Raw genomic sequence first — 21,584 nt, 5'->3', positions numbered from 1 at the left:
TTCTTATTTAACTTCTATAAAAAGGTTATTTTTAAATAAGATTAGTTCTTCTTCTATTAAATCTTTAATATTAACAAACTTATCTTCGGAATCTCCAACATATTATAAAACTTCATTATTTTACTCTAGGGCTTAATTATTTTATTATAGGGTCTCATCAACAAATTTATCGAGTAGGATATCTTTATTAATAGGATTGTTAAATAGTAGTATACTTTATTCGATTATAGGGATAATTATTTCCTAGGGATTTAATTATATAATTAATTCAAATAAAGAGGTTTAAATTTATAGAATTAAATCTAATAGTACTATTAAAGTAGCTAGAGTCGGGTAAAAGACTAGATCTACTTACTTTAGTAATAGCGCTAATTCTAATATACTACTTAATAAAGATTCTTCTTAATAGGTATTAATACTAATTATAGTAATCCAATACTAATTACTGCTATCAAACACATTAGCGACTTCTTAAATAAATTAATTTAAAAAATAAATACTGTATTAAATACCCTCCTCGTTTTTTATTAGATACTTATCCTCTTTTTTAATAAATTTAATTATATTAACCTTTACAATAGCGCTAATCTCTAAATCCTAAATAGTATAAATACGACTATAAAGATTATTGTACGCGATAAATCGACCTTTTCGAACGTAGGGGATAAATTTATCGCCTTAGACTCTCTTTTATAACTTTACAAAGTAATATACAACGTAGAAATATAATTGTAGATATTTAATAAAAGGTTTAATTAATAGTTTAAGAAGGTTAATTGTTACGAGCGACGTAGTCACGAGAGACAAGCTAAACACGTTGATTCTAGGTCTATTGTAGAATTATAAGATAAGTAAGAAAAGAAAAAATAGTATAAAGGTGCGCGCGGGATCTAGGGTTTTAACCTAAAATCCCAGTGCCTTATACGTTATACCAGTCGTAAATACAACTATACTGTCCTAGTACCTACCCAGCAGGCACTACCGCTAGTACTATAATATTACCCCCCCCGGTAGAAAAAGACTCGTTCCAAATTGTATAAAGATATAGAAAGAACTATTATATATATAAAGTAAGTCCCCGGCCTAATCCCTCCAATTAAAAACCGGTAAAAAAGTCGTTGTTACTTTAATTCGAATATAATTGCTTTCTAAATAGAGGGGGGGTATCCTTAGGATTCTAATTAGTTAATTAGTTTTAGGCCCCTGCACTATTACTAACTACGCTAACTATCTTCTATAGTATATTAAAAAGACGTCCCTCAACCCTACTTAAATTAGCTAATGCTGTTTAAGTTACTTTCTTATACTAATATATTATTTTATTATTTGTATCCCTTTCCCTACGGTTATATTATTGTCCTTATAATTTTAATTGATATTTTCCGTCTCTATTGCTTTTAATTAGTTGTTGAGCTTCTTCGGGGGTCCTAATTAATTTGGGTATTAGGAGTAGAAATTGTAAAGAAGGGTAGGCGAATTTTTAAAATTCCGTACGTTATAGTACTTCGGATCCGGATTATAGCCCCGCTAATTTATTCGGTACTATAATCGGCCCTAATATATTCTAGCTATTAAGATTTCTCTAATTTCTTATTTAATATTGTTATTTATATATTCCCTTACTAATTCCTTTAAATATTATTCTAGTAAAGGGTTATTTAAGTATTTCTTAAAATAATCTATATAGAAGATATTGGAGCCTTTCTAACTTTCTAATACTTTAAAATAATATAAGTAGCTGTATTTCTCTTTAATTTGGAAATACTAATTTATTACTGGAAAATCTAATTTATAGTTCGGTTAGTCTAATAATTTACTCTTCTTAATAATAACGACCTTATCCTTTATACCGAAATTTAGAATCCGGCGGTATTAATTAACCTATTTTATTATTTATATTTATACAACTATAATAAATTCCCTTACCTTTTTAATATAGCTGTAGATTCTTTTTATTAATTTTTAGGCTTCGCTTCGGTTAAACTGCTTTTTTACTATTAGGCGGGTTAGGTTGGAATACGATTCCTAATTTAAAGTACTTAATATCGGAAATCCCCTTAAAATTTTATACGGCTATATATTTCCTAAATTATTGTATAATATTCCTATTTAGACGGTATTTATAGTTAGTATTATATCCGATTAATTATTTTAAAAGTAATTTATAAAAGGACGCAATCTTTAATCGAAGTATTTATTTATAATTTTAGCTTAGCTAACTATCTAACTATATCCCGACGAAGCTAATTTTTATTTAATATTTAATATTTTTATTAATTCGTTTGTAAAATCGGTAATAAATTATAATCCCCAATCCGAGACTATTTCCTTAAGTAAGCTATATATGTAATAGGGACCCTTATAGTATATTTGGGCTGCATTTTAAATAATTATATTAATATAGTAAGGTATTATTTAAGTTACTTTACTCAAACGGTTGATTATTACTAATATATTATTAAAACTTTAATAATCCTTAGGTATAAATTTAAAATCTATTATAAAATATTACTATATTTAATCTATTAGGGATAGTAGGTATAGTTTGCTAAGAGTTTTATTATAAAGAACCTTCGAGGTATAGTATATTAAATAGTTCGCTATATAACGGTCTATATCTCTAATTATACTAGGCTACTAATATTAAATTAAGATTAATTATTGTATTTTATTGTAACTTAGGTATATAGTTATAATCTTTACGTACAACTCATATATCACCTAGGCCTGTAATATTCCTAGTAGGACTACTAACTTACTATATTATATTAAGATTTTATTATATGTAACGAATTGGTATTTATTTTCCCTCTAACGAATTATATTCCGATAGATTTCGAATTTAATATTCGTCTTATTCTCTAGGATTAAATAATTTAAGAGGATATACCCTTCTAGGCAATCCTCTAATGAGGGTGTAGTACCGACTATTTTAGGATTTAATTCTATAATAGTAGTATTAATAATTATAATAGTATATAATAGTAATGTATTAATAATTGTTATTAAAGTAGTATTTATTTTTAAATAGACTATAGAACTATTTTTTAAGATTTTAAAGATACGCATAGTATAGTAAGCTTCCTACTTCGCTTTCTAAATCTTTAAATCCTTAAATTTTCTAAAAAGTACGTCCGTAATACTATTCTCCCTATTTAGCTAATAAAAAATAACGAAGTAGTACTATATTAAAAACTCTACCTACCCCGTTTAATATAAATTTAATAACTACTTTATACTAAAATATTTTAAGGCCTCGTAGTTAGTAATAATTAGAAATAGTATCTACAACCCTACGAATTCTACCCTCTAATATTATAGGGCGTAGATAATGGCTATTAATTCCTTATTGTAAATAGAATAATTATATTTAATTCTGTATATAGTTTCTAAGAAGAAGGCTACTAGTTTCTAATTGCCTTCTACCTCCTATAAAAGTATACTAGTAACTATATTATTAAAAGTATCCGTTTCAACCCTAATTAGCCTATTATATTTAAAGTGCCCTAGGATAGGCATACTTAATAACCGCTATTTAAAATCCTCGAACGTATTCTAATAATCTTTATTCTAAGTATATTCCTCCCCCTTCTTAATTAAAAATATTAAAAGTTTTACTATATAATTATAATTTTTTACAAATTTATAGTAAAAGTTATAAAATCCGAAGAAGGATTATACCCCTCTTATATTCTTAAGGACCTACTAATCTTTAACTATAATAATTTTTTAGGGGTCTACGGCTATACTATCCTTCCTAATAATAAATCCTAAGAATTTTATCTTCTCGATATAGAATTCGTATTTATCGAAATCGGCTTATAAACCGGCTACTTCTAATTGAATTAAAACCTTTTTTATATAAATTTTATACTCCTCCAAACTATTCGAAAAAATAAGGATATTATTAATATAAGCGCTATAAAAATTATTTAAATAGCTTATTAAAATATTATTAATATATTATTAGAAAGTAGAAGGCCCGTTTGTAAAGCTAAATAGTAAGACCTTATATTTATAAGCGCTATACTAAATATAGAAGGTAATTAATTCTTTATTGTCCGGATATATACGAATATAGTAAAAAGCCTACCTAATATCGATTTTTATAAAAATCTTAACCTAGCTAATCCGGGCAATAATCTCTTTAATTAACAATAAAAGATATCGGTCCTTCTTAGTAATAGTATTAAACTTTTAGTAATTAACGCAGAATTGTAGTCCTCTATTCGCTTTAAGTATAAAAAGAATTAGTACTACCTAAGGCGCTAAATTACTCTTAATAAATCCCTTTACAAAAATTTTATTAATATATTTTTAATAAACTTCTAATTTATTGATTATTATTTTATAGAGTAGACTATAATCTAAATCTTCTAAGTAGGTACCTCCTTCCAACTCTATTTTATAATTATTAAAACGGTATTTAAGGAGGGTATCCGATTATTTCTTACTAAATATATTAAAATATTAATAAATATATTTAGGCACCTCCCTTCTAGCCCTCTCTCGGAATTCCTACTTATTTTCTACTATTAATTAATCTTTTCGCTATTAATCTTTAATAAAATAATCCAATTTATAAAGATTAATTACTTCTATATATTCTCATTCAATAAATTTAAGAAAAGCTTCTACTCCAACGATAGTAAAATTATTGTAATACTTATACTAACCAATCCTATTTCGTTTTAATTAATATTAACTATATAAATCTTCGCCTTAGTAAGGATCTTATTCTTATTTATAATTAAATATAGTTATATATTTATAATAAATAGGTAGTTACTTATCTTCTTCCTTTAAGGAGGTTAATTAATTATATAATTTATACTCTATTTTAATTAGCTCCTCCTTTTCTCTGTATTTCGTAGGCCAAATCTTCAACTCTTCGAAGAGTTCCGTAGGGCGGACCTAAATAGTAGGAATTTCTATTTTTAATTTTAATTATAGTAATTATTAATTCTCTAATTCTATAATATAATGGTTAATTTCTACTAAAATCTTAATTTCAACCAACTCGACCTTCTCTATCGCTAGTTCTTCTTCCTTAATTTTAAGGAAAATAAAACGTTAGTTACAAATATCTACCAAAATGCTATAATACTACATTTAATATTTTCCGAAAATAAATTCGTACCCCGAATTTACTACTATTATAATTTTATTGGGTAGGATCCGATTTTAGATCTATAATATACCTCGCAAATATAGGTTAATAGTTTTACTATACTAGCCGTTATACCCTCCTACAATATATAATTTAAACCTATAGATTTATTCGATAAGTAGATTAATAAGACGATTAACGAACTTTCAATTTATAAAGATATTTCTATTTATTCCCAAATTAATAAATATATTAAATATAAATAATAATTTACTATTGCAAGCTATAGTATAGTAAATAAGTAATACCTCTCTACTAAAATAATTTTTTAAAAAATCCTTATCTACTTTAATTTCTACTACTTCCCTAATAACTACCTCTTTTAAATCTTTTAAATAGGTATTTATTAATTTATCCCCTAGGAAGGAATTTATAATTCCTAGGGTAATTAATTTCCCTACTCCGCTTTCTCTACTTCCTTATAAGCGGATTATTTAATGAGCTTATTAATGCAGTAGGAGTTATTGTACTAATTTAAGCACTCTCGGAAGTAGTAACCGGTTTATTTATAAATAAAATATTTATTCTCCTTTAAAAGCTTATAAGCTTTATTTCTAAATATATTAGGAGGATAGCAGCTACTATCCGAACCTTTAACTCCGAATAATAATAATAAAGTAGAATTGGAAGACCCCCTAGCCTTATTAAACAAATTTAAAAAGGAGGTTAATAAAGAAGAGTTTTTATTTTTACCCTTATCCTTTTACTTAAACTTCTACAATTTCTAATTATTCTCTACTACCTTCTTAATTATATAAATAAAAGTAATAAAATTAATTATATCCTTACTATATTCGAATAATAATATATTTTAAATATTAATAGGAAACTTCTAATTAAACTCCTATTTCTAAATATCGGCCGGTCTATTATACTCGCCAACTAAATATACAAAGGTATTATAGAATTCTTAAAAGTCCTAGCTCATTTTATATTAAAGTTTATTGAATTTAAAGATAGTTTTCTCCTTATAATTATAATTGTAGTACTCGTTTTTTAAATAGTCTAGTAGCTCTTAGAAGGTCTTAATATAATACGGACTATTTCTAAAGTAGGGCTCCAAATCCTAAGCAACTTTACTTACTATATAGTTCTTAATATATATTTTTTTAACCTTATTATCCGAAAAGTAATTAATATTCAACTTCAATTTATTTTAAATATAATAGTACTAAATATTAAAGGATACTATATCCTTATCCTTCTTATTATAGAAGTATAGGAGCTCCTTCTCCTTAGTTAATAATCGACTAAAGTTGCCGGTTGAAGTATTAATATTAGAAGTGCCTTTATAGACGAAGTTAGTCTTATCTTCCGAATCGTTTGTGTATTTGCAATAATATTAAATTAGGTTCTAAGAGGTAACGTTCTAAAGGACGGGGTCAATAGTAACCTTCTTCTTAAATTTACGAAGGTTTATATTTTCCCTAGTGAGGCAAGTAATTACTATATTCCGATCGACAATCTTACCCTCCTTTAATATAACTTCTATTCCTAATTCCTCGGCCTAAACTATTATAATAATTAAGGAATCCTATATTTTATTTAATTCGTATTAAGTTTAGAATAAGTTATTTTAAACTTTATTTATTTTAATTAATAACTTTATATAATTATAATATTCTATTAATGGGATAATAGATTCTTCGTACTTAGGGTTCTCCTTACTATTATCGCTCCGACTATTAAATGGACCTTAATAATTAAAATAAAAATCTTTGTTACGAAGCGCCTTATAATTATTTTTGTCGTCTAATTGTCTATTTTCAATTCGGATTTAACTTCTTATTATAATATTTAACTTCGCTATATTGAAAATAACTTCTTCTTATAAATTGTAATTCTTTTTATATAAAGCGGTATTCTCTTAATGTAAATGAATTAATTCCTCGGTATCGTCTAACAAAATTATCGGGTTGCGTTTGGAATTGATAATAATATTTTCGAATACTATTATTTTATTCTTAAGTTCGAAATTCTCATCCTCGGCTACCTTCTAGTAATTTAGGAAATTTAAGGCATATTCGTATATTTTATTTAAATTAGTATTTAAATTAATAGTAATAATTTAGTAACCCTACTATTAGGTTAAAATAGCTTCGGCTAAAATCGTCCGTAATTTAATTTCTTAGAATATAGCCTCTATATTAGCTTTATCGCCTCTATAAATATTTTTAAAGATAATAAAGTTAATAAAAAGGGGACCGGTATATAATTTATTATATTAAAGATAATAGGATTAATAAATTTAGCTAGCCTTCGTAAGAGGTTTAAAGGCGAAAGTAGGGCCGTTTCCCTTCTTCGAATAGTATTTTGCAATTGCGCTAATCTTCGTATATAGGAATATATACAAATCTTCCTTTTTAAAGGTATAGCGAACGTTAACTATCTTAATAGTAACTTCCTAATTAAAAAATGTAATAGCTTTATTAATATTATTTAGGGCGTCCTTATCTTCGAAGTTAAATATATTAAGGGTACGAGACTAGGTATTCTATTTATTTTTAATAGTAATAATATTAATCGATTGATGGCGGAAGGTATTGTCCTACTCTATTACCGATTCTAAGGTAATAGGTATATTATTGATTTCGAAGGTAACCTATTCAACGGCAACCTTATCTTTCTAGGCTCTAATAGCCTACTTCTAAGCCTTACTAGCTTGAGTACTTACAGTAGCAATCACTTTTAATGTAGACTATGAAGTAGACGGTTATCCCTATTTCTTCGGCGAGGCCTTACTTACCTTTTCTTCTATAGTATACGCCATCGCGGGGTAGTTAATCGGCGATTATTCACGATACAATACGATACGCTTTTCTAGGTAGTAATGGGATGTTTGGCTTCCTCTTTGGAAGTATATAAATTAATTTTATAATTATTATAAGCGATGTAGTTACGAGAGATAAGCTAAATACGTTGATTCCAGGTCTATTGTAGAATTATAAAATAAAGAAGAAAAGAAGAAATAGTGTAAAGGTGCGCGCGGGATCTGGGGTTTTGACCTAGAGTCCCGGTGCCCTGTGCGTCGTACCGGTCGCGGGCACGGCTGTGCTGTCCCAGTGCCTGCCCGGCAGGCACCACCGCCAGTGCCGTGACATTAATTATCTGTAAGAACATTTTATAAGGACTTTAACTATCGGGATTTACTTTACTAAGAAGCAAATTCTATACTCTTACAATTGTAGTAACTATAAAAGTCCAGAGGTAGGGTAGGATTTTAAGCTTAATAATAATAGTTCTTAATCTTTTAATAAGGGTACAATTAATTCTCTCGAGTACGCTGTTTATCTATAGAGAGTAGGCTATTATCTTAAATATTTTAATACCCTTTTAATAAGACTATTTAACGAATTTACTATTTTAAAAATCTTTAATTAATAAATTAAATTCTAGACCGCTATCGAATTTAATAACTTTAATTTTAAAACTTATTTATAATTCGATAAATATCTTAAATTCTTTAATTTAATTAAAAGCATTACCTTTTTCCCTATAAAATCGAACCCAATAGAAATAAATAATAATATATATAAAATAAACGATATACTTATTACCTATATAACCGGGGATATTATAAGAAATAACGTTAACCTTAATAAATTCAAGCGGTTGAGTAGCAACGGGAGAAATTATTAATTTAAGGATAATATTGGTTAATTTACTTAAAATATAAACTTTATAAAATATATTATCGGTCCCTTAAAGTATAATACCTACGTCTTTACACGCTTTAAATACTTACTCTTTACCAACATATATAAAATAATAATATATTATTAAATAGTTAATTAATACTAATATATAATAAATTAGGGTAATTTAAGTTTAATTGAAGTTTAGTAGTAGCGAGATTAGTAGTACTAAAATATTAGAAACGAAATTGTATTAGATTTATTATCGATTATTGAGAGTAATATAATTTAATTTCATTAACTACTCTATACTAATATCGAAAAGACCTCTCGTTAATAGTAGATTTACTAATATAGTAGAATAATAATATACATCTTTAATTTAGATTCTTTTAATTATACTATTAATAGTCGGTATAGTAAATTCAATAGTACCGCAATAATAAGTATAATTAAAATTATTATCGCTATAAACATAAATATTAAGTGTAATAAAGGGATAAAATTCTATAAACTATTTTATATAATTAAAAATATTATCGGCGGCTCCTAAATTGAATAATACTAAATTTATTGTAAAATATACTTTAAGAGCCTATTAGACTTCGATTAAATTTATAAGGCTATTATAATATTTAATTATAGGCTCTACCAAAAACCCTCCCTCTTAATATAAATAAGGTTAAAGTTAGTAATACCGTAGATTAAATTACTACGTAGGGTAGAACCGGTAGTAAGATTACTAAAGTTACTAGAATTACTAGTACTAAAGGTAGCGGCAAGGGTATTAGTATTAATATTAGTCTTAAGGTTAACTTCCGCCTTTACTTTATTCTTCTATATACTAAACGCCTTATCAAGATAATAATACTAGCAATCTTTTATAGTTGGAATACAATAATAATTGTAAAGGAAATAAACCTAAACGTTAAGGATATTCTTACTACAAATCGGGTAAGAAATATAATTATACTTCTACTTACCTCTACCTTTCTTATTAGTCGGAGTTAAAATTATATTATTTAATTATAAAAATACTATAATATTAAACTTAAGTATATTCTTTTCAATATTAATAATAATAGCCAACCTACCTAAAAGCTTTTTGGTATTGAAGTCTTTATTAGCGAGATCGTTAGCCTAAATTATTAATTTAGTAGGATACAAGCGCTTAATAGCGTTAAAGAGGATTAATATTTCAACCTTATTGTTAATGTCGATACCGAAATCTTTAATACAATAATGCAATAGATTGTAGTATTAAATAAATAAATTTATAGAGTTAAAATTAGAACGCCTTAATAAAATGTACTCCTCCCAAACGTTAGCGATAGCTTCCGGAGTAATATAGGTAATTAATAAGAGAATAAAGTCGTAAAGAACCTTAGGATTATTCTCTTCTTAGTCCCAACCGTAAATAAAAAGAATAGTTTAAACGTTCTTATCTTAAATAATTAAACTAATAATATATAATACTTTAGTTCTATTAATTCGCTACTCCTTATACTCCTTAATACCCTTAGTTAGCTTCGTAATATTATTATTAATATACTTAAAGAAATTATTAATATTAAATACATAACAAAGGTTGAACTTCTAAGAATTAAGGTTCTAGTCTCCTTTAAGAGATTCAAGGTTAGTAGGGAAGTCTATTATAATTTTAATTAACTTAGGTTTAATAAAGGAAAGGTTATTATTAATTATTAATGTAATGCGCTTCGCCTTACGATAATGTGGGGTTAAGGTTTTAAGGTTTAAATTGCTTAATTAAATTGCTTTCAATACCTAAAAGTCGATAGATTTTAACGTAGACTAATTCAAAAAACCTCTAGAATCGTCAAAATAATAAAGGAGATAATACTTTAATAGCCTTAATAATGTTGAGGGCTTATAACCTATTAGACTAGCGAGATTGGAGAGATGTGTGTGGATTGGAGAACTATCTGTGCAAGGGAGAGATCCCTGCTAAATGCTAGTGGTTTGGATGTGGAAGGTGGTGTGGGTCATCTGGGCACAGGCCACCCTTCCTACACGCTGGCTTGGCTTTCGGCGAGCCCATTCAGTTTCAGCTTGTACCTAGTCTATAGTCGTCCGATACTGGTTGGATTGTTAGCTCGAGACCTCGGGTCAAGTTCCATAGGCGTTTTCGTATTGTCAATACTTATGCTTTGTCCAATATCGAAACACCGTATCAGGTCTTGTGAATGCCTATAGATGTCTATGTAGTTCTGTAAAAGGTTACACTCCAGTAGTTAGTAGATTGCATGGCACACTACGTACACAGTGATTTGGGACATTTGGAGCACTGTGGCCGTTTTTGCAGCTCCTGACTTTCCAACACAACGCAAATGTCAGCAAAAACTGAAGCAAATGAACCAAAAGTGATACCATGCGTGACTGCAGTATGTCGGTCAACCCCATCGCGATGTTCTGGCTGCTCTTTCATTAACTCATATGCTTGACGACGCAAACACGTTGGACGAGGAAACTGGAAGCAGGTAAGGGTTACGCACCCGACGGGCAAGTCTGGCCGGTTGACTCACCAGTCACCACTGTGTGTACTGCAAAGCAAACCTGCCCGCCTAGTACGCCAACTCGCCGGTCCCAAATCAGAAGGTAGCTAGACCTCTTCATTAAGTTCGCCGTTGACTGAGGTGGTATTAGTCTTTCGCCGTGGTGTTGGCGCTGCTTGCAGGATGGCTGTAGTTTCCCAAGTTGCCTCGCGTCAGGAAACGCTCCTTCAACATGAGAGAAAACACAAACTCTCCTCGTTTGTGGCAGTGACAGACGGGAAGCATGCGATACCTCTTCAGTAGAGTACATAAGGGCGGCCGCCCTCCGCTTCGTCTTCCATCTTTTCTGGTCCAGACACATTCAGCCGCAACTCCTCTTTTTTGGTTACCCACTGATCGCCAGTATCGAGCTCAATCGTCACCAGTAAGTGGATAAACAACGCGGAAAGTTTATCCCCACTGGCAAAAGCTTACCACTTGTCACAGTCAATTCTCTCTACATCATATCAAAGTCAGCATACACGCTTCTTCGGATCAACACCCGCAAACATGGCCGCCTCTTCAGAAGTCCTCTCCCAGACCCTCTCCTCCATCACCTCCATCAAGCTGGACCAGCTCCAAAAGCAAAAGGATGCATACGAGTCGGCCAAAGACGCTCTGCTCTCCGCTGCCGACAAGGAGGCCGACGTCCGCAAGCGTGCAGAGACTCTTCTTGATGGTCGCGAGAAGCTGCCATCCATCAGAAGAGCTGACAACCCGATGCTGTCGGCCGACAACATGAAGCGGTTCGTCGAACAGGCGGCTTTCGATCCGTCCGTGTCGAAGGATCTTCTGCGCGAGTATGAGGAGACGGTGAAGAAGGAGTTGGACATGACAAGCAACAAGTACAGATTTGCCAGCATGTACGGCCGGATGGTCAGGGAGTGGACCGCTGCGTCTGGGCAGGATAAGAAGATGTCGGTCACTGAAGGGGGTGACAAGGCTGATAAGGACGACTTTGTCCCCGTTGGGAGGAAAGAGATGCATGAACAGAGGAAGACGTGGGAAGAATTTGTTTTTACCCCCAAGGAGACCGACAAAGACGCCATCAAGCGGTATCTGGAGGACGTCTTTGCCGGGTCGTCGAAGGACTGCAAGCGCGCTTTGGCGGAGCTGAGAAAGAGTTTTGAGGAACTTCAGGACAACAAGCATGCGAACTGGTCACACCCCTTCACCGTGTTACAGGTCAAGGTATGCATCCAGAGCATCCTGCGAAGCAACAACATTACGGGTGAGAAGCGCAGCACCCTTCGCGACTTCCTGAACAACTCGGTCGTCCTGCAGGAGATCGCAGATGTGCTGAACATGCGTATGGATGCGCGCGCGTCTTGGACATGGGAGGCGCCTGTGGTGGTCGAGCAGCGTCGGGCTCTGAATGGGAAGTACAGATTCTTCCTAGACGAGGACCTGCTGCATTCGCTGCTTCTCGAGTACATTTTTCGCCGATGGGCAGTATTGATTTCACAACACTTCGGGAGATTCACCGCAACCGCAGGCGTGTGGAAGCCTGACACGAAACCCATGTCAAAGCAGGATGCGAGACGTCGACAGTTTTTTCTGGATGAAAAGAACCCCCTCTCCAAGGTCGATAGCGTCGCCCATGAGCGCGAGGATTATTTCCATGACAAGATTCTGCTGGATCATCTCCCCGAATGGATGTCGGAGGTCCGCGGCGGGTATGATTCATCAGAAGCGGACAGCAAAGAGGACACAAGAGACTCGCCTCTGAGAGTTGTACAGGGTCTCATGCACCGGCTTGAAGCTGACATTCTCGTCCAGACGCACATGGGTAACGAACTAACCGTGCTTCGGTCTGATTTTCGATGGTTTGGTCCTGGACTGCCGCACTCGAGCATCTTCGCCGTGATGGAGTTCTTTGGCTTCAACGAAGAATGGCTTGACTTCTTCAAGCGTGTGCTAGAGGCCCCTCTTCGGTTCAAAGGCGACCCCAACCCCGACACTCCCTTTGGCACCCGCAAGCGTGGCACCCCGATAAGCAGCACAATCTCCGATGTCGTGGGCGAGTCCCTGCTGTTTTGCCTGGACTTTGCGGTCAACCAGAAGGCCGATGGAACGCTTCTCTACCGGCTTCACGACGACATGTGGCTTTGGGGTACCACAGAGAAGTGCTCCAAGGCATGGAAGGTAGTGACGGAGTTCAGCGAGGTCATGGGACTGAGCCTCAATGAGGAGAAGACCGGATCAGCGACTATTCATCCCAAGAACAAAAAGGTGGGCTTGGAGTCAACCAAGGAAGAGGAGACTGCCAAAATCAGTCACAACCTTCCGACCGGCCCAGTTACCTGGGGTTTACTTAAGCTTAACGCCTCAACGGGTCACTTCGAAATCGACGAGTCGAAGGTTGACGAGCATATCGACGAACTCCGCCGCCAGCTGGGTGCTTGCCAATCGGTATTTGACTGGGTGCAAGCCTGGAATATCTACGGCGACCGCTTTTTTACCAACTATTTTGGCCGCCCCGCCACCTGCAGTGGCCGTGCCCATGTTGACAGCATGCTTGCCATGTTTGCGCGGATCCAGCAGAAGCTCTTCCCTGACCACGCCGGCGGGGTGGGCGCCTACGTCAAGGATATGATCGCCTCACGCTTCGGCATCTCATCCATCCCGGATGGGTACCTATTTTTCCCCACTTCAATGGGCGGTCTCGGTCTGCGCAATCCGTTCGTCTCGCTCTTCCTGATTCGCGATGACCTGGAAAAGACGCCCGAGGAGATGCTGGCCGACTACGAAGAGGAGGAAGAGCGTGCGTACCGGAGAGCGAAGGAGAGGTTTGAGACCTACGAGATGGAGCGCGCCGTGAACAAGACGGCTGGTGGCTCGACCAGAGGACAAGACTCATTTAAGGACCTTGAGGGAGAACCTTTCATGAGTTATGAGGAGTTCACACGGTACAGGGAGCTGACGTCGCCGCGGCTTAAGGCGTTTTACCAAAACCTATTGATGGAGCCGAAGACGAAAAACGTGGAGCTCAAGGGCGATATCAAGGCGGCGCTGGAGGACGAGGATGATTGGGAGGACATGAGCAGCTACGACAAGTGGGTGGTGCAACTGTTCCATCGGGAGGTGGTGGACATGTTTGGTGGACTGACGGTCGTTGATAAGGCGGCGCTGCCCATTGGGTTGATAACCATGCTGAGACAAAGCCGGTTCCATTGGCAGGGCTAAGTGGGTGATGACCTAGGTTACTAGTGGTGGCAGACGGGCGACGAGGAAGGATTGTGGTGGATAATGTATGATTATGACTGTATAAACCAGGAGAATGCGGATGACGAGGAACGAGTAGGATATTATAGTCATGTATGCTCGCCGCTCTGAACATTATTAGGATAGGTTTAGCAATTTTGAAAGCAGTGAAGCATTGCCTTAGTATATGGTAATGTTGTAAGCCGTGTCCATTACTTCATGTCTAATGCTCGCATCACCGCTCCGCTCGTTACCTTGCCATATGTGACACCCCACCCTCATAGTCCTTATGAACTCTTTAAACCTTGAACTTCTTGGGATCCAGCTTGTCAATGTCCGCACTCTTGGTCTGTCCATCAAAAATCAGTTCAGACATCAACAAGCCGGTGGCTGGTCCGTTCTGAATCCCCCAGCACGTATGTCCGGCCGCAATCCACAAGCCAGGCGTAGAAGTTTGGCCTATAAGCGGACCCCTCTCCTCTCCGAACCGGACATGCTGAGGGAGGTAGCAAGCCTGCTTGGCCCTGACGGGGGCAGACGCAAGAATCGGGCTGACGGTAGCGATGTAGGATATCAGGTCGTTGCATTGGTCTTCGTCGCATTGAACTTGGTCTGCTGTTTCGGGGAGAGGAATGGTTTTGTCTGGTTCGCCTGTTCATTTTGATTTGTTAGTCATACCCATATCAAGTCGTACAGACTTGTTGCCAGGAAATGGAATGAAATCAGAAACGAGAGGAGGAAAAATGAGATCAAGGATAGAAAGAAAGAAAGAAAAAAGACCATTCACATACCACAAGCGTAAACCTCCCCAAATGGCCTCGCATAAATCTCGGGATCCACATGTCCCCTATGCTTTCTCTTTTGCCCCTTTACCCGCCGATGCTCCGGCGTCCAGTCGCTCGGCAGCTCAATATCCGTAAACACCGCGTACGGACTGACTTCCGCCTCGTACACCACGCTGTGAGCGCGCAACCCCTCGATCTTGGACCGAGGCAAGATGTTACCCGTCCAAGGGCCGGCGGTCACAATCACGTCTGTTACTCCCGTAATGGAGTTGATTTCGTCGTTGTTGTTACGGTCCTGGTATTCGACTGTGTCTACCCTGCCGTTAGGGGCTGAAGAAGAAGAAGTGATGTTGGTCACCTTGGCGCCCAATCGAATGTCCACGCCCTTGGCGGCGGCTAGATCCGCCATGGCGTTGGTGAAGTGGAAGGGATGTGCTTGCGCCGTCTCGGTCTCCCCGCGTCGGCCCATGACATCCCATGAGCGTACGAGCGAGCCGTCAACCCAGTCAAGATCCGGGGGCAGGACGGATTTGGAGAGGAGGGAGGTTGCGGCTACGTCTTGCTTGGGGAGTTTCTCCCAATCTTTAGAGGTTTTTTCGTCTTCGGCCTGGATGGGGAGGTGGGCGTTGGGGGCTGCTGCCGTGGTGTCGTTCGGCTCCTTCAAGTCGGATGTCGTCGAGGCTGATGTTCCCTGGCCGCGAGCCTTGAGGTCGGCATTCTTGACGACCGCACCGATGGATCCGCAGCCGACCTGGCGGTAGCCCCAGCGCTCGGCACCGTTGTGCTCATCGGCGAGTTCCCGGTGCAGGCGGTAGGAGAGGGGAACAAGACATTCGGGATAAGCCCAGAGGGCGAGGAGACCGCCGGCTTTTCCAGATGCGCCGGCGGCGATGGAGCTGGCCTCGAGAAGAGTGATGGTGTGCTGGGCCGGGTCGAACTTGGGATGGCGGGTGAGGAAGTAGGCGGTTGTGCAACCGATGATGCCGCCACCTGGTGATGATGTTGTGTTAGTTGAGAGCTGTCGTATGCGGGGAATGGAAGTAATCCCTGAACCTACCGACAATGACAATGTTTCTCTTTTGTTGCTGGGCAGCCATGATGACGAGCTGGTTACAAAGCGAAAGGTTCATCAACTTCAGTTTGGAAGCTTCGACGCCAGTGTTGAATGTGTTGATGCTTCGTTCTGCAAGTGAGGAAATCATGTTTTCCAGGTTTGAACGACGTCAACTCCAACTGGGGTGGCTATCAACGGCCCACCCCATCCCACCCACGAGCTACCCGTTAGGTCCCCCACGCTTTCATTGCTGCGGTTTCTTTTCTGTGCGGGAATGTCGATTTTCAAAGAGACCGTGATTCAATGCCCCGCACTTGACCCATGTCTTGATGTGTCCTCTGCTACCATCCTTCGTTGAAGCTTCACAGATCATACATTCAAACGGTTGTTCAAACTGTATTGTTTGGGTTCGCAAAGACAGATGCAAATTCATAATCACTCGCTAATGCAATGATGATGTCAAAGCCAAGGATCTGTGTTCCCCGCCATCAATGGTGGTTCGTTCATGTTGGTGTACCCACCGGCTTGCCGGACAACCGAAAAGAATGAGCGTCGCAGAATTCTCGAATCCGATGGCGTGATGGGACCGTTCGGGTGCCTTTTCACCGTGGCTGGAGTTCATTCATATGAAGAGTTTCAAGAGTTCGCTCCCGATCTTCAGAACATTTCTGCGTAGCGGGGCAGTCGTCAGCGATCGGAAAATAGGCGGCGCATGTCAACGCCGACGCGGACTTTAGCGCTCGGTTGGGGTTCCCTGAACACATCACGGTCCCTGCCGAGGTCCCTGCCGAGGTACCTGACTTGCTGCTTAGTAATTATCGCAGCATATCACAACACCAAGCAAGGGTGCCGAGTACCTATCACCATGAATCGGCCGTAACAAACCGAAGACTGATATGGTGCAGAGAGTTGAGATACGCGTAGTTGTTTGTCTGAACCACAAAACTACAAGCACTGGATGAAACATGAGGACGGGATTGGAAACTCGACGGGGTTGATGCTGAGGTGAAGTTCAACCGGACATGTGCCACTGTCGTGATGGAATGGAACCACCAAGAAGGGGACCGCTGTAGCCAATGACCCCACGCGGGAATCACTCCGTCGGAACCACGCTGCTCGGGAACTTCCAGACCCGCGCCGGGGGTTTTATGTCAGTCCAGTGCTGGTTTGTCTGTTAGCTCGAGACCTCGTTTTAACCTTCCTGTGTGTTTTGATAGCTAATCAACGCGTGATACTACTTGGAAAACACCATTTCTGATAATCAATATATCTAATTAACTCTCGCCATCCAATGCCTTTGTAATTCGTACTCAGCCGTTTTGACTTGTCTTGGTTTGTGAGCTTTGAGACTATTCGGGATAGATTTCGTCTAGTGTACACTGCCAGAAGTGCCTAGAGGTACCTACCTCTAGTGTACCGAGGTAACAAACTAACTAGCATCGGACTGTACACTAGTGTAGTGTACCTGTCTCACCTCACGATCCTTGTTCTCTCCGAGCGAGCTAGGACCTTTTCAAACGTCGGACGGAATTCTCGCCGCCAGTGCCCATTCAAATATCAAGACCACCTTTCGCCTCTCATTCGTGTCATTCTCGGCTCCTTTGATTTTTGTCCTTGCTTGCACATACCATATGATACCCCGCTACCATCATCGCTCAGTAGCTACACTTGCTCGCACCTCACTCACCACTCGTCATTTGAAACTATCACCGATTCTACCTCAACAACAACAACAACAACCTCGACTGCCAGTTTCCAAACCAGCATTCCGTTGCCAGCCAGCCATTTCCAGACGCTTCGCAACAACCACACTTAACATGTCTTCTGCCACTACTATCTACGACTTTAAGCCCCTTGACAGTAAGCAGCCCTCGCCCTTCTTTATCTTAGTCTCTCACCACCACATCATCATCATTATCACCACCCATACTAACCAAACCCACAGAGAAGGGCTCCGAACTCCCCCTCTCCACCTACCAAGGCAAGGTAGTCCTGATCGTCAACGTTGCCTCCAAATGCGGTTTCACGCCTCAATACGCCGGCCTGGAAAAGGTCTACAAGGAGATCAAGGAGAAGTACCCGGACGATTTTGAGATCCTCGCTTTCCCTTGCAACCAGTTCGGCGGACAGGAGCCGGGCACCGAGGAGGAGATCCAGTCGTTCTGCCAGCTCAACTATGGCGTTTCCTTCCCCATCATGAAGAAGGTGGAGGTCAACGGCGACAATGCTGATCCCCTCTATGAATGGATGAAGAATGAGAAGCCTGGCCTGATGGGATTGAAGAGAATCAAGTGGAACTTTGAAAAGTTCTTGATTGGAAAGGATGGAAAGGTCAAGGGACGGTGGGCGAGCACTACGAAGCCTGAGTCTCTGAAGGAGGCTATCCTTAAGGAGTTGGGCGAGTAAACTCCTGTTCTGTCTGTGAAGGTTTGAAACGGATGGAAGGTGGCTAAGTCGCCCAAGGATTGTAGGGATGGGGGCTTGCTAAACTCCAAGTATGGGATGGTTGAGTGCATGATGGTGTGATGCTGTCCTGGGATAAGATTGTCTGGGCCGCGGGAAATGCAAGTTTATACCCCAAGCCATACGTGCTTAATCATCTGTCATTAATGCGATGGGCAAGATTTGATGACCAGTTATGTGAATGTTAATGCACAGCACTAATTTTTGTGAAAGTGAGGCAAAAAGGACCAAAACTAATACTCGACAACTAGGTATCATCAAACAAGCCTCCATTGCCCATCCTTCCTCTCAATTTTCACTTCCCTGTTCTCATCTATACTCCTTCTCCCCGCCTCCAAGATAGCCGTAGTAGCAATGGTGTTCCTCAGCGTCGGCAGTCCCTTGGCATCCAAATCCCTGGGTGTCAACGTACCCGCATTTACAGCACGACACCCATCGACAAACTTCTCTATCGACACATAGCCATACCCAGACTGTCCGGCAAAGTTCCCGTCCTCATCGGGCGCATACTTCATATAAAACGGGTTGTACCACATCAACTGGCCGGCCGCGTCCTCCGCGACGTCGTACCCGCGCTTGGCCTGGTCGATGCGGATCTCGCCGCCCTGCGCCAGGTAGTGGAAGTACTGATTAGAGTGCACGCCGGCCTTCTGGGGCGCCGTCCACGAGGCCGTGTACACGCCCGTGGCGTGCTTGGTTGGGTCGTCTTCCTTCTGCCAGTGCACAAGCAGGCTGATGGTGTCCTCGGTCTTCTCGTGACACCCTAGGCTGACGGCGACGCCGGTGGAGGCCGAAGCCGACACTTTGACGGGCACGTACCCCAGCTGGGACACCATCGAGTCGCAAATGTCGACGTGGTGGCTGTTTAGGTAGTACGAAATGTCCGAGTCGATACCGGCCCAGGCGGCGAACGTCTGCAGCTGGCTTTTCGGTTGCGACATGTAGCTGTAGAAGTAGTTGAAGTCGCCCAGCTTCTTGGCCCGGTGCTTGGCGTCCGCGTAGGCTGGGTCGAAGCGCTTGTGGTGCTCAATGTAGACGTACACGCCATGCTTCTCGGCGGCCTCGAGGAGGGCGATGTGGTGCGCAAGCTCCTTGACGGCTGGCTTGGTGATCATGACGTGGATCTTGCGCTCAATGGCGTACAGGGCGATGGGGTAGTGGGTGGTGTCGGGGGTGAAGATGGTGATGGCGTCACCGGGCTGGAGGGCGTCGATGGCGGCCTTGTAGGATTCCGGGTCTTTGGCATTGTCGGCGGGGAAGGACTCGAACGAGGTGTCAAGGTTGTTGTAGACTTGAGTAATGTTCTTGTTGAGATGCTCCCCTGGAGGTTTGGCAATGGTCAGTATGTATACTGGATCCGCACTTCCTGCCTAAGGGGGGGACTCACGAATTGCTGGAAACTTTGTGCCATTGACGCCAACCATGCCGAGCTTGCCGACCTTGCCTCTCCGACGCAGATCAAACATTGACAGTCCAACAACACCAACCTTCTTGTCCGAGCCTGAGGCACCGCCGCCGACAAAACCGGTGGTGTACTCACCAGTACCAACCTAACCAAGTAAGACAGTGATTGTGCCAGTCAGGATCTGGATATGGCGAACTTACCATCAACACATTGAGAGGAGAGGCCATGTTGGGCGATTTGACAGTGACAATTGGAAGAGAACGGAGTTCACAGGAAAAAATGGCAGTCAGTTTTTGTCTTCCCAAGGTGAAGCTGGTTGCTGGATGCTTGTTTGTATATAGATGGAGCTCAACGGGAAGAGCTTAGCCGGGGTTGGATGGACCGACAGAGCAACTGCATTTCTCGTGGTCGGAATAATTATCGTGACACGACTTTCAACCTAATACACATCGGGCCGTTTGTTGAGTCTCTGACCAAGTGACCGTCAAGAATGGTCTTCCACTACGATGTATAGAGCCATCCAAGTCATCTCGAACTTGGCTTTTCGGGAAACTGATGTCCATACTTTAGTGCTCCTCGGAAGAATTGATATCATTGGAGCGCATAGAAGGAATTGCTCAATACACGGTCTACAAATGGGATGGATTCTGTCGATCGGGTCCCGCGAAACGGGTTGTGTACCTTGATGGCCTCGCGATCTTGTGAATCCATATTCAGTGTCCTTGAACTTTCACTACATTGCCAACTTCATTCCGAGGTGGCAGACCTGTAGTTGCTTAATTTGTCCCGTGTAATACCAGAAGATTCCAGGGGATTTACTTGTAGACATTGCCATGGCTTTGGTGGCTTGCGGGCTTCATGAAAAGATTATAAAAAAAATAAAAAAAAATAAAAAAAAAATAGAGCTGTCATGGTCACGGTACGGACCTCGAACGCGGGGAAGCTTTCATTGGCGGGGTCGTGGCTCGTGAGGGGATGGGGAGGGTGTGCGAATCTAGTGTAGTGGACAGAAGGTGGGGTGCAACCCCCCCAGCACCCAGCACTCAGCACCCCTGGCCGACCCGCTCCTTCCCCCACGTCAACTTTTGGGGTTGCCTTTTCCCCGCAATTCACCCCCCCCCACCAGAGTTCGCATCTTTCCACTTCCTCCCTTCCACATTTTGGTCATCGAATTACTTCTCTCGACCGTCCATGCTTTCAGGCCTAAACTGAGTGCCCTTCTACTCCTCGGACAGGACCGCACTGCATCTTCCAAAAACTACCCCATTTTCACCGAGTCAGCCTCTTTTCTTGCCTGGTTGGAGATACTCCATACC

The 21,584-nt window shown here is 39.6% G+C and overlaps 4 protein-coding genes across 4 annotated transcripts; 2 read left to right on the top strand and 2 right to left on the bottom strand.

The window, feature by feature from the left end:
- Positions 1–11,170: 11,170 nt before the first annotated feature.
- On the top strand, positions 11,171–14,769 carry NCU09536 (hypothetical protein). Its single transcript, XM_952828.2, has 2 exons — positions 11,171–11,742; positions 11,805–14,769. The coding sequence occupies exons 1-2, from the start codon at positions 11,602–11,604 to the stop codon at positions 14,541–14,543; spliced, it is 2,880 nt and encodes a 959-aa protein (XP_957921.2). The 5' UTR covers positions 11,171–11,601; the 3' UTR covers positions 14,544–14,769.
- Positions 14,599–17,017, bottom strand: NCU09535 (hypothetical protein). The gene is made up of 3 exons (XM_952827.2): positions 16,404–17,017; positions 15,353–16,336; positions 14,599–15,212 (listed from the first exon to the last, which is right to left on the bottom strand). Exons 1-3 carry the CDS (start codon positions 16,546–16,548, stop codon positions 14,860–14,862), a joined length of 1,482 nt encoding a protein of 493 aa, XP_957920.2. The 5' UTR covers positions 16,549–17,017; the 3' UTR covers positions 14,599–14,859.
- Positions 17,018–17,884: 867 nt separating this feature from the next.
- On the top strand, positions 17,885–19,080 carry NCU09534 (peroxiredoxin HYR1). The gene is made up of 2 exons (XM_952826.3): positions 17,885–18,260; positions 18,346–19,080. The coding sequence occupies exons 1-2, from the start codon at positions 18,032–18,034 to the stop codon at positions 18,804–18,806; spliced, it is 690 nt and encodes a 229-aa protein (XP_957919.2). The 5' UTR covers positions 17,885–18,031; the 3' UTR covers positions 18,807–19,080.
- Positions 18,977–20,801, bottom strand: NCU09533 (NAD binding Rossmann fold oxidoreductase). The gene is made up of 3 exons (XM_952825.2): positions 20,469–20,801; positions 20,251–20,413; positions 18,977–20,184 (listed from the first exon to the last, which is right to left on the bottom strand). The coding sequence occupies exons 1-3, from the start codon at positions 20,493–20,495 to the stop codon at positions 19,121–19,123; spliced, it is 1,254 nt and encodes a 417-aa protein (XP_957918.1). The 5' UTR covers positions 20,496–20,801; the 3' UTR covers positions 18,977–19,120.
- Positions 20,802–21,584: the final 783 nt, after the last annotated feature.

The sequence above is a fragment of the Neurospora crassa genome, linkage group V (assembly GCF_000182925.2).
Source record: "Neurospora crassa OR74A linkage group V, whole genome shotgun sequence".
Taxonomy (NCBI): Eukaryota; Fungi; Ascomycota; class Sordariomycetes; order Sordariales; family Sordariaceae; genus Neurospora; species Neurospora crassa.
The sequence above is the reverse complement of the archived record's forward strand: the minus strand, read 5'-3'. Positions and strand labels throughout refer to the sequence as shown.